Genomic DNA, 17,924 nt, shown 5'->3' with positions numbered 1-17,924 from the left:
TAAACGTAGTAGACACCCTGTCAGGATTTAAAAAAAGAATGGCAAACACAAAAATGTTACTGTAGACAACTTTTTTATTGGTGCTCAGACAGACTTCAAATGTTAGTAAGTTGTTGTGTGTCCAAAGTGTTGGTAATTTCACTGACATTCAAAGCTAAAAACAACAGCAAACACATGAAGCTCTGCATATTTATTCACTTAGCCATAAAATGTTTAGTGTCCTGTTTAGCTTCAAATATGCTGTGAACATCACAGGTAAGCAGTTAAAACAGCTGATGACACAAAACAATGTTCTGTCTATGAAAAGAAAAATGGATGTTAAGATGGACAGCCAACACGAGGACTATTCATGTGATGATTTAGCAGCACTGAATCATAATACTTGCTGGCATTCTATTAGTGTTTGACAAGTTCTGTCATAATGTTGCTTTGACCTAAAGATGTAGTTGATCTATTACCAGTATGGATCATTTCAGTGTACACAGGGATTTAAGTTAAGGGCTGAAAAATATATAAAAATCACAAAGCAATATTTGAAACCAACGTGTTAAAATACCATTCTAGAGGAAACACTCTTGTGCTCCAGCGATAACCCAGCATGCAGTTGTATTTTACAGTCTCTTGGTTTGGTACGGATCCCTGCAAGATCCCTTTATTTTTTCAATATTTTTTTTCTGTTAAAATGTGAATTATGACTCAAGAATGATAATTCCTTCAAATATTCTGAAATACTCTGAATGAAAATGGGGTATCAGTCAAAATAAGTGCAATTACACCTCTTTTTTTTTCAAAATTGTTCAGCCCTAACTCAAATAAATTCTGGCATTGTATTTATTTACTAAAGTTTACAGCCAAATGCATCGCAAAAACAAAGTTAGTATAAGCATTGTGCAACATGGTGGACAAGCTTGTTGGATTTACTTTGTCTGAAACCACTGACAGTCCTATACAGGTCTTGGCTCACAGCGTATAACAAGAGTGCAGGGATGATATCAGAAGCAGGAAGACACTAGCTCAACACAGAGTGCTCAGTTGGATCAGTAGTGCCACGGTAAACAATAAAACTTATCAGGGTTGCACAGTAAAATGTGGAAAACATCTTTTGTTCACTTGGCATACTAAAGCATTTCCGTTTCAGGTTTTTTTTGTTTGTTTGTCTGTTTTTGTAATAAAAATTGAAGATGCAACCATGCTGAGGCCAACCATGACGAGATAGACGAGAAAACATAAAAACGGCCAGAATCTGCTGAGTTGATCTAAACGACACAGAAAAATTAACAATACTAAAACAGACACGTTCATTGAAACAGAAGTCAACCACTGTGAGAACAAATACTGTCCTAAAACTGGTCATGGACATTACAAATGCAGTTATTAACAGTTTGATAAATGAGCATGCCATCACAGAAGTACAGCCAGTGTTACTGAGAATATGAACGGATTTGTTGTAATGTGCCTTAATTCCACTCAGAGACCCCCATCAGTTAGGCTCTGCGATATGACTGCAACTGTATTCTGAGTATGTTATTAAACATTATCTATTTATTTCATGATCAAAGAGTAGGCGACCCAAATATGGTCCTAACTGTGTAATTACTGATAAACATTCCATTCTTTGGTAAGAAATTTTGAAGGTGGCTGTAATATCAGTGGGATCATTTGGCTGGAAAACCCCTGAAATTATTTTCAATCAACTCTTGATGTTGAAACAGTTGCTCACATTTGTTCAATCTAAGTTAAGTTTGTATGGAAGGGACAATTAACCCCAAAATGATTTTTTTTTTATGAACTACTCACCCTCACTAAAAACAAGACATTATCCCTGGGAGCTACAGGCTAGAAACATGGCCTCTGTCAGGTTTTCCCAAACCAATTTTGCATATTGAGCCTTCAGGATACTTGCATCACTTCAGACGAGCAATATGGAAGCATTTTATAGGTTTTTGTATTCTTTAACGTTTGCAAATTGGTCATATTCATTTCAATAGTTATGGAGATTACTGCAAAACCTTTTCCAGTGAAATTCAAGCAGTGTATTATGAACTAAAAAAAGTCATCTGACCCTCCATCAGCATGAAGGTGAGTAGATAACGACAGAATTTTCCTTTTTCAGTGAACCATCCCTTTAAGTTCACAAAGAGAATAACATCAAACATCTTGTCTTTCCCAAGACAATCAACAACCATCTACAACAATAGTTCCATTAAAAATCGTTGAAGCGGCATTCTCTTGTCATCTATTGTTCAGTATGGTCACTCGTATCTGTGCACATGTATTTGTGGTGCCAGTTCTGCCGGTGTGCTGCTTCCAGAATCTTGCATCCCTGTACAAGACCATTGGTTTAGTGAGACTGGAGGACGTGAAAGGGGGTTGACACTAGTGATTCATTTTGGAAGTAATCTCATGTTTCTGTGGTGCCAAAGGCCTCAACCAAACTACAGCAAAGCAGGCTAAGAGCTAGCCATGCAAAACTTTATATCCGCAGGTGGCGAGGGAGAATTTGAGGGGAGGGGGTCAATGTTGTTTCTTCTTCTGTTCCTGTAGTGTGTGCTGTAGCTCTCTCAGGTTCTCAGACAGCAGCTCTACCTCATCGAGCCGGCCACTTAGCTTGGCGTCAAAAATATAGGCCCTGATGTTGTCAATCTGTTGCAGCAACAGTTCTTCCTCAATCATCTCCACATCTGGCAAAACCTCATCATCTTCCCCCTCGAAGGGATTGGTTGAGGTGCCTGGAGGACTCCCAGATGCCTCCATGAAAGGGTTCCCTGTGTCTGTGTCATCCTCCTCCTCAAATGGGTTGCCAGGGACAGTCTCAGTCTCCTGCTCGCCATCGTTCACAGCTTCTCCTTCTTCATCAAAAGGGTTGTATTCTTTCTTTCCATTGGTTATTTCTTTGTGTTCCCTCTTTATGTCCTCAGCGAAAGGATTGGATGGATCCTCCTCAATTGGAGTTGACTCCCCTTCATCAAAAGGGTTCAGGGCAGCGCTGTTCTGTTCTTCTCCACCAGGGGGGGTGACATGTCCCCCTAAGCTCCTCAGCCGTGGAGGTGACAACTCCTGGCTGGTGAGAGCAGGGAATTCTTTGACAGATGAAGGGCTCCTCTCAGCTTTGGGGATCAAGTCCTCTTCAGTTTCTTCTGCTTCCAAAAAAACACCTGCTGGACTGATATCCAGAGTTCTCTCCCAAGTGACAGGAGGCTGGGCGAGGCCTACAGCATGGCCCTTGTGCTCCCTCTCCTTCCTTTCACGGGCCTCCAGGCGATGAAGCTCCCCCTGCTGCAAGTTCTCCTCCTCAGCCAGCTTCTGGGAAAGTGCGATGGCCAGGCTCGTCTGCTGCTGGTCATATTCATCCTGCAGCTGACGCAAATTCTCCTCTAGCATTGCCACCTCATCTGTCTTCTGGGCCTCCCGTGCCTGACGAAGAAATGATTGAATGTTCTCGATCTGCTGCAGGAGGGGGTCTTCCAGCTCACTACGTGTATGGACAGAGTCAGCTGAAGGCAACCAACCACCTGCTTTGGTCATTCGTGGCGCTCTAACGGCTTGTGGCAGCTGTCCGTTGGTGCTGGCAAGTGGACGGTTCCTTTCAGACTCCTGCCTCTTCTTCAGGGCCTCCTGGGCTGCCTGTTGAACAGGGAAAGACACACTCAACTTAAGCAACTCTTTCCACAAATGAAAGCTCAACAATCTGTGAGCCATCTCACCAGTCTCTCCTGTTGGAGTCTCTTCTCTTGTTCCTGTTTTCTGTTTTCTTTCAGCTCTTTATATTTCTCCTTGGTTGGTAAAGACATGAGCCCCAACAGCTTCTCCTACAATTGGAACACCAGGTATGGGTGACATCAGGAAAAACAGATGAGTTTTTAGTGCTGGAACATGTCAGGACCAGAACTCACCTGGACAAACAATGTGGCTGTGTAGCGGATCATCCTCTGTAACTGCAGTGTCCTGGGATGAGGTTGTGGATCATCTTTCAATCCCAGTGTCAAAATCCTCTTGCTGAAAATGAAAAACAACTAAGTTTCATATTTAAGAGCTCCATATTTGACAGAATTTTAAACAGTCATACCTCAGAGCATCAATTAGTTCGTAGTATTTCTGTACTTCAAGTCTCAGTCCGCCCGCTGTGTCAAGATTGTATGTGGTTTCTCCGGCACTATGAAAACAGACAGATGTGACAGTTTTAGTATTAGGAAAAAAACCCTGATTATAACCCAGTAGAGTTCAATAGCATTACCAATCACAGCCTTCAAAAGGGCTGCTCAGTTACAACAAAGATAATTACCACAATTGTTTTGCTTAACATTGAGACCGTGATTACTTTACTTAACAGATTTTGGAAATCCATGTGTCGAACTTGTAAGAGTAACTTTCATTGATCTTCAAATATTTTATCATTAATGCTAGATTTATGACAAGAAAAATTGTGGCACAATAATAATTTCATCATGATTATCTTGTTTTCATAATGATTGTGAGCCAATATTCCATCCATCTATCCATTTTTTATACAGCTTATCTGTTAAGGGTTGCGGGTGGGTAGGATGAAAACAGAAGTCTAGAAATACTTGCAGTTTACATCCATGTTTATTTTAACTAATTATATTATATCGTATGTAATGTTTTGAGGTCACTGGGACCTTGTCAAAGTGAGCATTTGGACCAAATTTACAGAAATCCAATGTGTGATTGAAGTATCATGCTGCCTTTCCCTGGCTCGGAGGCATAAAAATGACAAAAGCAATACTTATGTAACGACTCTTAAGTTAGACTTACTTTAGGGACTCAGCCATTCTGATGTATTCTGGAGCCTTTTCATCCACCTTCTCCATGCACATCCTTAGTCTCTGACAGGAAGACAAGTTATGAGTATGAGTGAACTACAGGAAACACCAAAAAAACCCACAGAATGACAGGAAGGATAAGGCAGAGTAAATTCATCAGACCAGGAGGCGACTCGTGAATCCTCCAAAATAATTTCTATTCTGTTTCATTACCAACCTCATAAAGTTTCACTATATCAGGCACAAAGTCTTTTTCTTCCAGCTTCTGCTGTCTCTTCAACAGCGTGTCCATACAGTGGTGACAACAACGAATTTTCTCATCGTCCTTCTCCTCCAGCATGGAGGTGACACTACTCAGGCTGCTGAGGCTACCCCTCCTGGAGCCCATTCCACTGCCACCCCCTGCAGGGGGAGACTGGGACTGACCAGGGCTTCCATGTACACACAGGGCCTCTCTTGTCCCATTAATAAGCTTTTCTGGAAATAAATTCATGAAAATTAAAATCCATAGTCTTTCTACTTGACATGACATGATTTCTAGCAGTTTGCAAGACTTCTGTCCATACATACGGGCCAGAGGTAAGGGGACAAATTCCATGCACTTCCTACACATGATTGAGCCACAGAGACGGCAGTGATGCCGCCGGTTCCGAATGTTGAACTTGTTTCCACAGTCAGGACAGAATGGGACATCCGAGTCATTCACCCAGGACACAACTGACTTCTCAATGGCTATAAAAGAGAACACTTGAACTTATCATAATGAACTAATATTTACAGTTTGACCATACAAGAAGAACTGCACACAAACCTCTGATTTTGGCTGCATCCGAGCTCATCCTGTCAAAGGACGTCAACTGAAACGACAAATTTCATCGTGAATGGTTTAGCAGTTCAGACCAGTTCAGGGCCAATTTTATCAACTGTGGGGAGAATAACATGATTTAAATGGCTCTTGCTGATGTAAGCACACCTTTTCCAGTCTGATGATGAGCTTGTTGACCTCTATAACATAATGATCAATTCTGGCTGCCCGGTGTTTTTTGAACAAGTCCAGGTGACTTCTAGTTGCTCCTTTGATACAAAAAAGAACAGCAACCCAAAGAGTTATTCAGCTGCTACCTAGAAAACATTCAGACAATTCTTTGTTTTGTTTTCATTTAAATGTGCTGAAAAAAGCCCAAAAAAGTGACAGATTTATTGCAATTTACAGTTCCTTCTTCCAATCTTACCCAGCTCCTGAGGCTCCCACATGTATGGGTCAACTCCCCCATAGTAGAATGATTCATAACTGCCGGTATCAGGTCTATCATCTCCATCCCTCTTCAGTAACTTGTCTTTGGCTTTCTTGGCCTTCTGAACCAAACCTTTGCACCAAGAAATTAGGAAAAATATTAAAACATGAAAAATGTAGAAAAAATAAAATAAAATCCACAGCTCACTTGACTTCTCGCATTTACAGAGTGAGCATCGAACCTACTAGGTCATCCACTAGTCTACAGTTTCAATATCAATCTGAAAAATTACACACGAATTAGAGGGATGTTTTCCAAATACCTCCTCTTAAAACCATGACATTTTCCTATTTTATTAACTGTCCCTTTATGAGAAGTTAAAGTAGGAGGTGGATCAAATTCATCCTAGTGGCATTCTCCCCAGATCGAACACGGCAATGTCCTTACATCTATACTCAAATTGCGCAAAGCACAAAAAAGGGGACTCACTTTTCAACTGTCCTCTAACATGGCGATCATCCCCTGAGTGCTCCTCTTCATAGTGATCTTGGAGTTGGTAGAATGACTGTAAGTCCTTTAGGCACAAAGGGCAAAGAAAACCCTCCTTCACCTCATTAGTGCCTTCAAAAGGGGGCGGATAGCTAGAGGCCATGGCAGTGGTTGGCTGTAATTTTCAAGAGAAATGCGAGGTGGAAGGATCCTGCTTCACTCCTCATGTTATGGGGATAGGAAACCCCACCATATTAGTTCCATCATACCACAGAAATTCCTGGGATACAGACAAACAAAGAACATCCAATGAGGATACACTATGAGATATGTATGCCAAACTGGTCATGCAAACTGTAACGTGCATGAGGAGAGAACGGACGAATGCCAATGATAATAGCCTGCATCAAAGTTTGCAGTAACATGTAAAAGACTAATACTTTAAAAGGTTATCAGCATGATTGTAGTGTGTGTCTAACAAGATTATTATATTTACATTCGTGTTTTATATTTAACATTCATATAAAAGTTTACAAGAACTTTCATTTTACACAGATTTTAACACAACACAAGTTTCTAAGGCCATATGCACATTAATTAAACAGCAGTCCTATTTCAGTTTTATTTTTCAACTTGTCTGTTAACATTACCATTAGTTAAACGTAAACGTGTTATCGAACAATCGACCAAAAGAATATACAAGTCAATGCAGAACTAACGTAAATAAAAAAAAGTGACTACAAGGAACCAGTTACTCATTTGGTGCAAAAATTATATGAATTAGCTTTCAAACGCCTGAGATATCTGATATAAGGCTAATGTTGGTTGGTCGCAGTGAAGAGATGCGATGTTAGCTTGAGAATGCTAATAACGGTTCTCGCTTTCTTTAGCCACCGTTTCTCAGTTATTGTTTTCTTTTTAAAAAAAAACCCGGGGTAAATAACGTGAGACCTGAAGAATAATCACCACAATGGGTTAGTAGTACTTACAAATGATTCGAAAAATATCTATATTGTTCACTGTTTGGATTCTTTTTTGACAGCTCGACAACACCAGCTGCAGTAGCCCTGCCTGGTCATGTGACGAACATTCAGTATGTACGGGAAGGGAGGAGGAACAGTAGTACAAAAATCAAACAGTAACACTCGGTGGGCACTGCCAATAAAGCTTGTATGCATTTTCCTGTGCTTTATGTTTGTCTGTTTTCTATTGCTGCTTCGTATGGTATAATGATGATTGAAAATTCTTCACACTGACTTTTAAAAAAAACGAGCGTTGTCATGCACAGCCCAAAGATAGTTTAAGAGTGTAAATGCAAAGATAGATATGAGGAGGGGATTGGCAACTGTCACCAGGGCACAAATTTGTGCAAGAATTCTTTAAGGTCACAGTGCTTTCAAATGTGTTCAGTAATACGCATTACAGTTTCACTGTGGGCCCATCCTTACCGAATTTTTAAAATTTTTATGTATGGATAATGTCACAGTGTAGAAGGTCAGACAAAATTTAAAAAAAATCAGTGGATTAACAGTGAGGTGAAGCAGTTGTTCGGGGATCGTGATTCTGCCTTGAGGTCTGGGGAAGCGTTACTCTTCAACTCAGCCAGATCCAACCTGAAAAAGGGCATTAAGGGAGCAAAGACAGCATGTGGAAGGAAGATCGAGGAGCACTTCACAAAGGGGAAACCTAGATCCGGGACTTAGTGAACATAAATACCTCCAATGATTCCACCACCAACATCAACATAAACCTAACAGAGGAGCTAAATCAGGTCTTTGCTAGGTCTGTAGCAAGGGCTGACAACCTGGCCCTCACTGTGAGCACAGACAAGGTCTGGAGGGTACTCCGGGATGTGTACCCATCAAAGGCTGCTGGTCCCGATGGCATCCAGTTTAGGGTATTGAGGGGCTGTGCGGACCAGCTAGCAGAGGTTTTTATTACCATTTTTAACCTGTCACTGGCTGCCTGCACAGTCCCCTGCTGCTTAAAATCTGCCGATATTGTACCCATGCCCAAGAGGCAATCAGTCAGCAGACTGACTACAATGACTACAGATCTGTGGCTCTTACTTCAATTGTGATAAAGTGCTTTGAACGACTGGTGCTGAGGCACATAAAATCTTCACTGCCTCCCAGCCTTGATCAGCACCAACTCGCATATTGAGCCAACAGGTCTACAGGTGACGGCATTAACACAGCCCTCCACACAGTGTGTAAACATCTGGAACAACCAGGTACTTATGCAAAAATGTTGTTTGTGGACTTCAGTTGTGCTTTTAATACACTGATCCCAAGTAGACTGTTGTTGAAACTGCACAGTCTGGGTATCAGCGAGCACACCTGCAGCACCGCACCTGCTCACTGACTGTCTTCAGTCTGTCAGACTGGGGCCCCATCACTCCTCAGCCCTGACAGTGAGCACTGGGGCCCCATCAGGGCTGTGTGCTCAGTCCCATGTTGTACACCTCGTATACCCATGACTGCACACCTATTCACAACAGCAATTTTTTCTATATATATATTCTATGACTGTATTCTAACCAGAGAGTTGTCTTTTTAATTCCGTTGTAACTTGAGTATGAAGACGATATAGTATTCTGATTCTAATTATTATTCTGACTTCATAATCTGTAGTAGTTGCATAGATATTTAATTACCTCATTGTCCACTTGAAAAATTAGGAGATACTACAAATATATTTGCAATGAATTTTAGCACTTCTGTGAAACCTGTGTGCCTTACTTGATATAAAATGGAAAGATATGCCATGCATGGAGAATACAGGTAACTTGCGCCAAATTGACCCTACAGCAGGTTTGTCCTGTAGATTAGTTGTGCAGTCTTCATCAATGAAGAAAAATAGCCATTCTATCATGATGAAATTATTGAGAACTCCCTTACAGTTTTACTTTTTCTGGCCTCCTTTAAACAAAAGAGTCAAATGAGAGAAAACAATCTTTGTGTTTGAGCTGTTCAAAACTCAAGTTCATAGAATGAGTTTTAATAAGTAGCTTTATTTTAAGGGTTCATGATCCAAAAGGTTTGAATCCTGCACAGAGTCAGTGATATTTACCAAAATGCGCATATATGTGTACTGGATCTGAGATGATCACCGATTATCACGGTTGTGTACAATACACTTTATAAAAAAAAGATCTAACAGTGAATTATTCAAATTATATCTCCTGTCTTTTGCTTATTTTCCATTTCAAATAGCATGATTGTTTTTCATCATTTTGGATTATCTTTATGTTACTCATTTTCCTGCTTAATGGAAAGCCCAAGCAGCATAGCTGGACTTAAAAGTCGTGTATGTGGGTGGCATCTCTACCTTTGGTCTCTAGCTTCAACTCACTTGTTTGATGCTATTTACATATCGATCCAGTCTGCAGACAGCTGGTCCCAAGGCTGTAATGGAATGAGCCTAATTAAGCAGAAAAGAGGGTACCTGTCACTCTGTCTGCTACTGAATGTCATTAATGATTCCAGATAAGGTAGAGGCAGAGTATTTGCTTTGTTGGATAACACACTAATTAGAGCTGGTTAGAGTGAGGCGACAGTTTATAGTGCAACTAATGCAAACCATACACTTTTACCAATGCATTTTATTGTTCAACAAAATATTGACAAAACTCATGTTAAATTTGGGGGGGAAAATCCATGCAATTGAAAAATAAGCAATGACAAACTATATTTGCATGGTGTTTATTATAATGTACATACGTAGAAAAGAATAAAACACAAATTTGTCAAAGAAGACTTTCATAGATCATGCATGTAGTGGCAAGCGTGTGATGCCTCACAGAGGCGGTTAACGCTTTCATCCTCAGAGTCCTTATCAACAGCCCAGTTAACTAATGGCAAAATAATGATCATTATAATAATTCATGGTAGATCAACACAGGGCACCCACTCCAATTAAAGCCTACAGTCCAAGTGTTGAGAGGACAATTACGAATAAGCTCTCAAAATAAACAAACAGCAGATACATGTTGAGATTATGGTGCTATAACTGTTTAAAACTGTGGGACAAAAGGTTAAATGATGTACGTATTTTTTCATTTTTAATAATTCTTCACTGAATTTACACATTTATTTGTTTACAATACAGCAGTACACACGCACGCACACACACTCTAGAGCCCCATTACTTTACTCTCCTTCCACTACTAAATCATCTTCTGGTGCAAATCTTTTACCCGGGTGTTGTCTCTTCTCCTCCGCGTGACCCATGTTAATGTTGTCAAAAAAATCGAGCAGCAGACTGGTCTTGGCGCAGCTCGTAGGCTCCAATACATCACATGGACTGTTTGTGCCTATATCCGGATTCGAATTATCCCAAAACCGTTTCCCGGGGTGCTGGCGCTTTTCCAACTCCGGGAAGTCTTCCTCTTCGTCATTATCCCAGTCCTCACTGCCATCCACATCCTCAGGATGCCGCTTACCTGGGTGCTGGCGTTTGCTGTGCAACACCAAATAGCGCTTGCCTGGGTGCTGCCGTTTCGAAAGTTCGCTCATGAGTAATATGGGGTTTTCAGAAAGTTGTCCCGTCGCGGACCGTTTTCCCGGGTGCTGCCTTTTCTGGAGCTCCATGAACGAGTGCATCTCATCTTCGCGTTTACCGGGGTGCTGTCTTTTTTGAACATCGAAGTACTGCTCGTCCTCGTCCTCTTCTCTCCTCCCCGGATGCTGCCGCTTCTCCAAATCCTCGTGGTAGCGTTTACCAGGATGCTGTCGTTTTGTCATCCACTCTCGCTGAAAGGAAATTCCTCCTGGAGAAAGAGGGAAAAAAAACTTTTATTACGTCAAGTTGCTCCGAATCACTTTTCTGCAAAAAATGTTTTTGTATTCCTGCGTCAAGTGCGCACAAATTTGTGCCATTAGTGGTCGCGGCCGCTTGAATCGTTTTAAACAGTTAGTGTTTGGTTATCTTTGTACGTTTGTGGTATTATCTTTATTTATAACTAAACCGTAACTACAAAAAATAGAGGCTCCAAACTTGTTGTAGAACATCAATGCAAAGTCCATTTAAACCGTCTCTAATCAACGTTTTCCTTTTAGAAAATGTAATTTAAAAAAATAGCTGAAATCCATCCACAAGGAGCAATTAGGGGTTCAGTATCTTGCTCAAGGATACTTAGACATGGGGAAATGAGGATCGAACCAGCGACCCTTCGGTTGCTAGACGGCCACTCTACCATAGCTGAAATCTCGCAAAGTAAATATGATGCAGTTATAAAATTGCATATCGAATGTTTGATCACTACTTTTGTCAAAGTCGAATAAATCGTAATAGGGTTGCCTGGAAATATGTCCAACATTTTACGCACCATCTCTGCCGTCTTCCTCCTGCATCTTAGTGAGAATAGACCGTAACAGAAGACTCTCTGCTTTCTGTAGGATGATGTCGTCTATGGACCTCGGATCCGTCTCATCCTCTGCAGGGATGCCCTGTCCCCTGGACATCATCAAGTTGCAGACCACAACACAAACCAAGAGGAGCAGACTTGCCGACTTCATTGTAATGTAGTTTGTGGTCTGTTGGAGAAAATGATTGTGGTCGATCGAAGAAACGCTTTTGGAATGAAAGTTTTGAAAACAAATAATGGAAAATAAACTTACTCTTTGGCTATGTGATTACTTAAATACATCTGCAGACATTTGTTAGCGCAACATGATTTAGCGCAACATGAAGACGCAGTTTTCATAAATACTGGAATCATATCTCAGCAGTGGCAGCGTATCAAACTCATTTTAAAGAAAGAACTTAAGAGGCTGAAATGAAAAAAAATCTCCAATGAAGGGAATTCGATTCACACATATACGATAAAATTGTGCAAATGTTTATCTTTAAGTGCGTCAGGCTCACCGTTGAAGTTTCCAAATTCTCCTCTTCTCCAGGCTGACCGCTCTACCGACACGGATGATAGTTGCTCTCAGTCTCTCGCAGCGGTCGGTGACCCGTAAAGGCCAAGTCTAGAGGTATGAGGAGATAACGTTGCGTCTCATCTTTTATAGTCTACTCGCTGGTGTCGACTGTCGTCATACCAACGCTGGAGACTTTTTTCAGGATCCTTCGTCTTCATTGATGTCACAAAGTCGTGCGCAACTGGATTTCGGTGTCTTGTAGGTTACCAAATTTGTCATTTGGAAAACAAATAAACGACTGAGACCGACAGCAGGTGCTATTACACTATTACATTATAAAGAGAATTGGGAATTCTTCAAATTCCCTTACTCTAAATTCCGTCATTTGACCAAAATAATTGTGAATGATTCACGCATTTCGTTTTTGATTTTTTTTTTTTTGTACTTCAGCACTAAGATTATGCTGAATGACAAGTATGGATAGTTTAACAAAATCTAAAGGTTATAATGTCTACTGGTTAGTTACTTCAACTGAATTGGATTTGGTTGTTGATACATGCAGTTACAGGATTTTATGGAGTAATACTGGAAACTTAGGCTTAACAATGGTAGATCCAAGGGACAGTCACTAATTTCTTCTCTCAAACCAGATGGTTTGATTTCTCAGTTTTAAATGTGTCTACAGATGCATGCTGTGTTGAAAATCATTCTCTTTTCTTGCAGAAGGAAGTGTGCCAGCTTGAGACCTCCACACAAACATGAGGACATGGAAGTAGATATAAATGCTCAGCACTTTTCTCAGCTTGACATTGGGTCGATGATGCAGTATCAGTATCAAATACTGGAGTATGATTTTTATTGAACATTATCAAATGTATAATTGTGTTAATCTCTTGTTTAATTGTTAAACGGGTAAATGTTTCAGGCTCCTGGGTTGCACGCTGGATAGTCTGATGGGAACTGTTCAGCAAGTATCTGGATGCATATTAGATGAATGTAGCTTTTACAAAAAAACTTAGTGTTATTTTTTCAGACAATGTAGAGTGACTCCAAACAAAAGCAGGTGTAATTTAATCACAGCCTTTGTGATAAGGGAAACAATTTTCTTTCCCAAATTTACTCAGTTGTTATCATGTATCTTCCTCATGAGCACTGGTGTCTACTTCTCCTTGCAGTTTGCAACCATAGGGAAGTTCTCATTCAGATTGATGACATCATTGACAGTGGACTATTGAATATCTGGAAATAGGAGATGATTTCATTTAGACCTCACATCCCCACTGAACTAGAGTAGAGAATTGGAAATGTCTCTTTACTACCCGTGAGATCTTTAAATCATCTATGCATGCCCATGTGAAGTCTTTCCACAGTCTCAATGAAGTCTTGGGTAGTCCCACAGTCAGCAGTGAATATCTGGTGTGAACTGAATTGAGTGTGTAATGCTGTGATTACTTGCTTTCACTGTGCTGTCATGTTCAATACTTCAAGCCAGTTTGGACTTCCACCAAGTCAGCTGTTGAAGCCTTTAATATCAACCTGGAAATCATTCGGTATGCTTTATGATTGCTTTTTATTGAAATGTAAAGTTGATAACTTTTGTGAGGAAAATACCCGTCTCTTTAAAATGAAGTGGAACAATATTTTCTCAAAAGGTCAAATCAGTGAGAGTATTGCAGGGAACACTTCAGGAACATCTAAGTTGAATTATTTTTTGTTTGCTTCTTGGTCTAACTTTGTTACTTTGAAAAGAATTGAATTTGCTAGTGCCTCTTCACACTGGATTTCCTCAGATGAACACAAAAAAGACGGAGTTCATCAGCATCCACACATTGATTTATTTTGCCCTTCATTTTGCTCTCATGACATAAATGAAGCAAATTTGGGAAAGGAAAATAGTTTCCTTTATCATTAAGGCTGTGATTAGATGACACCTTTTCTTTTAATAAACTTTCACACAGCCTCTCAGATATTAAAATGAGTTATTTCTGTTATTTCAGAACAATTAGTATTCCAGTCAGCATCATATATCTAATGTGTGAGGAATAGGATGGCTTAAATATAAACAATCTTCAGTGTGAGCCAGACAGGAGGCTGAAACATCCTCCATTGCATAATGCAACCTGTAGAGAAACACACACTCCCATAACAGTTTAACAAGCGATAATCATAAATAGATATTTGATTGTGGTCAATAAAATTATTTTTGTGCAGCTCTAGTTTGAAAACAATATCTTTAGTTATCTTCAGTGTCACCATTCATATTCAGCCAAAAATGATGGACCATCGTTTAGTTTAGATTGACACAAATTCAGCACGGGCATGTTAAGTGTCAAGCTGGCTGGGATGTCCAGTAGAGTGTGAATTTGAATTCAGTTCATGCTATGCACATTTTGTGACTCACTGTACCAGTAGACATAAAAAATAATCTGTGATATGAGTGAGAAGTTATAAAAACAGAAAAAGTAAGTCTGGTGGTCATCCTTTGTTGGCCCTAAAATAACTGGAACTGTTGAGACAAGTTGTAATTGAAAGCTGCAAGAATGTATTTTTTAACAATCTATAAACACAAGATGAGCATACTATTATATCCTCTAATTAAGTTGCATGTCACACTTGTTAGCAAGGCATTGCTTATTTGTGTCTTCAACATGTTATGTATGTATATCAAGTCAACCGTGTTCCTTCTCTGTTTAGCTCAGATTTGATTTCCTCTATTTCTATCAGCCAGTTGCTAATTCTGCCAGTCTGTGACTTGTGTGACACATAAGTTGTACACTCGTTTTTCATAGCCTTTTCATGAAAACAGTTGCTTGCTGAGGAGAACTGTAAGAGTGATGTAGGGACAGAACAGCCATGGCCCTGATAACAAAAATAAGCAGGTTAAAGGAACAATCTGAAGGTGATTTAAAAAGATGCATTCAAATCAAGAGCAGACAACACGTAGTCCAGATCTATTGTAGGAAGAAAGAAATGCTTACTTTCTTACTATGAGCAGGCAGAAGAATCCTTTCCATTGTCAATTAATTTATTTTCCATATTTTGTAACTGAGAGAGTGACATTGCAGGTACAAGTGGCAGAATTATACTCGAACTCCATATTCTTATAGTGGAGACCCGCATCTATTTCACCCCAGATTTGGTAAGATCAAGCTTGAGAAAGCTGTCAGTCATCCAGCTTTTAATTTTAACAATTATGTAGAGTTTGTTGGCTGTTTTTGTCATTTGGTTTAGTTGGGAGATAGATTTGCATGTCGTCAGTGTGGCAAATAGAATTAAAAACTATGTATGTTGTCACTTTAGAGAAACTTATGGGATGTAAGTTGGGGGATCCTGTAGTAGCTCAGAACTAAAAAAGAATAACCTATATTGAAGTATCTGCCAGTTGAAAAGGTTAAACCTTTCATAGGTACAATGGACCAGGATCAAGTACTTGAATTAGCAGGGAACAGGTGGTCATTGAATTTTAGATAAGGCTTTCTGGCAGACACCCTTTTAGGCAAACTTCGTCCATATGCAATGAATATGAACACAAATATAAAATAACATTTCGTCAGAATGAGCTCTGTCATACTGTTCAAGAGGCTAAACAATTCCTCTTCGCAATCAAACTACAATAACATTGAGGAACAACCTCTCTTGACTCACTGTTTCATAATTTCTCAATATTTCCTTTCAATGCTCTGAATGAAGGATGTTAAAGTTGCACAACAATAGATGAGTTCAGAAAAGAAGAGTTGATAAAAAAAAGTTTACACGAAGTTTACTGCAACTCAGTGGAAACAAAGAGCTCAACACCTTACAATTCAGAGACACTTCTGCACAAAGTGTTCCAAGGTGACATGTCAAAGACAAGACATCACAGTGGTGTGTAAGAGAAACAGACAAGGCAGACAAGAAAACAAAGCAAGACAAAAAGATAAATAAACAAATGGAAACGTGATTGTGAGTAACCCCTCCATAAAGTGACACTGGCCAGACAGGGGTCACTGAAGCAGAGAATGAGTGACAGCTAACAGGGTGAGTTGGTGATGGCTGGATGGAACCAAGTGTTTTCTTAGAACGGGAGGGTCAACAGGAGTGGCCTGCCTGAAATGTAAAAGAAAATACTGATGTGATTATTTCTTATTGAAAACTTTTGTTCATTTAAATTAACTTGTGCTTGGTTGGGCATAATTTTTTTTACATGGACGTTTTCTCATTAATCTTTACTTTGAGGATCGACAGTACAACACATAATTTACAATAGACAGATAGATAGATAGATAGATAGATAGATAGATAGATAGATAGATAGATAGACAGATAGATAGATAGATATAGATAGATAGATAGACAGATAGATAGATAGATAGATAGATAGATAGATAGATAGATAGACAGATAGATAGATAGATAGACAGATAGATAGATAGATAGATATAGATAGATAGATAGACAGATAGATAGATAGATAGACAGATAGATAGATAGATAGATAGATAGATAGATAGATAGATAGATAGATAGATAGATAGATAGATAGATAGATAGATACTTTATCAATCTCCAGGAGAAATTCACAAAATAGATAGATCAATATCAATCAATAGATTCAATCCAAACCACTATAATGTCGTAACCCTCTTAAAATATTTGCCTATGTCATTTTTTTCAGTTTTTTTGGGGCGAAAACAACTTTTTATGATGTTTTTACTCCAATTTTTTGTGTTTTCTGAAAAACTTCAAAAAAATGACTTGATTATTTTAAGAAGGCGACAATATCTATTAATTTATAAACATTGCACACCAACTCTTTCAGTATCAAATTTTGAGTATTGATCATTTTTGGAAAAAAATGGCATATGTTACTCTAATAATTAGAACATACGAATGGGAAACAACTCATCCAGAATGAGCATTTAGACAAATGTGGAGCAAAGCGGCAAATTCACACTTAAAATTCATTTACACGGTTTGCTGCCTTGAAGTCTTTCTCAAGTACCAAGTCCAGATGACACAGTAATGAATGTCACTAAAATACATTAAATTCCTTTACGTACGTTCGTCTTTTTCAAGATCTATGTTTACTTCTTATCCTTTATTGACTAATACTTCATTTCATTTAGTATCAGTGTATAAGCCGGCATTCAGAGACTCACAGGCATAGATTCAGGAGAAGAGAAAGGGGATTTTGCATTATTTATCTTCAAACTTCATCTTAGTCTTTAGCTGTGTGTCTGTTGCACCGAGAATCCCATTATCTTTCAATAACCTGTGAGGTGCCTGTGTGTTCCTTCAGCCGGAGACTGTGATTAGTGCTCTACTACCACATGGTACAGCTCACTTATCATCGCACTGCTTCTCTTATACTTTGTGTCTGCCCCCCACCGCCACCCCCACTCGTCTTTCCACCTCTCCATCGCAGTCAGGTAGTACCTGGGACCAATTGTAATCATGTTAGATTGAGCTGATCTTTCAGTCTCACGCCTGCCTGAAATGGCAGATGTGAGGTTTTAAACATTTCTTTATTCAAAAGTGATGAAAGTTTATGGAAAAAAAGTTTCAAAAAGATT

General features: G+C 39.5%; 2 protein-coding genes across 3 annotated transcripts; both read right to left on the bottom strand.

Moving 5' to 3' along the window:
- Nucleotides 1-175: 175 nt before the first annotated feature.
- rbsn (rabenosyn, RAB effector) lies at nucleotides 176-7,591 on the bottom strand. Its single transcript, XM_086213681.1, has 12 exons — nucleotides 7,495-7,591; nucleotides 6,506-6,785; nucleotides 6,014-6,148; nucleotides 5,755-5,855; nucleotides 5,593-5,638; nucleotides 5,352-5,513; nucleotides 4,999-5,258; nucleotides 4,774-4,844; nucleotides 4,067-4,153; nucleotides 3,894-3,996; nucleotides 3,705-3,809; nucleotides 176-3,624 (listed from the first exon to the last, which is right to left on the bottom strand). The coding sequence occupies exons 2-12, from the start codon at nucleotides 6,666-6,668 to the stop codon at nucleotides 2,515-2,517; spliced, it is 2,343 nt and encodes a 780-aa protein (XP_086069807.1). The 5' UTR covers nucleotides 6,669-6,785; nucleotides 7,495-7,591; the 3' UTR covers nucleotides 176-2,514.
- Nucleotides 7,592-10,159: 2,568 nt separating this feature from the next.
- trh (thyrotropin-releasing hormone) lies at nucleotides 10,160-12,583 on the bottom strand. 2 transcript variants are annotated; one of them, XM_086212628.1, is made up of 3 exons: nucleotides 12,374-12,583; nucleotides 11,835-12,079; nucleotides 10,160-11,276 (listed from the first exon to the last, which is right to left on the bottom strand). In XM_086212628.1, the coding sequence occupies exons 2-3, from the start codon at nucleotides 12,022-12,024 to the stop codon at nucleotides 10,657-10,659; spliced, it is 810 nt and encodes a 269-aa protein (XP_086068754.1). In that variant the 5' UTR covers nucleotides 12,025-12,079; nucleotides 12,374-12,583; the 3' UTR covers nucleotides 10,160-10,656. The 2 variants fall into 2 exon arrangements, with proteins under 2 accessions (XP_086068754.1, XP_086068753.1); XM_086212627.1 differs by having other exon boundaries at nucleotides 11,835-12,042; nucleotides 12,374-12,582.
- Between the last annotated feature and the right edge of the window lie 5,341 nt (nucleotides 12,584-17,924).

The sequence above is a fragment of the Aulostomus chinensis genome, chromosome 9 (assembly GCF_037954235.1).
Source record: "Aulostomus chinensis isolate RoL2024-O1b breed Wild chromosome 9, RoL_Achi_v1.0, whole genome shotgun sequence".
Classification (NCBI taxonomy): Eukaryota; Metazoa; Chordata; class Actinopteri; order Syngnathiformes; family Aulostomidae; genus Aulostomus; species Aulostomus chinensis.
This window is presented reverse-complemented; position numbering and strand designations above follow the sequence as displayed.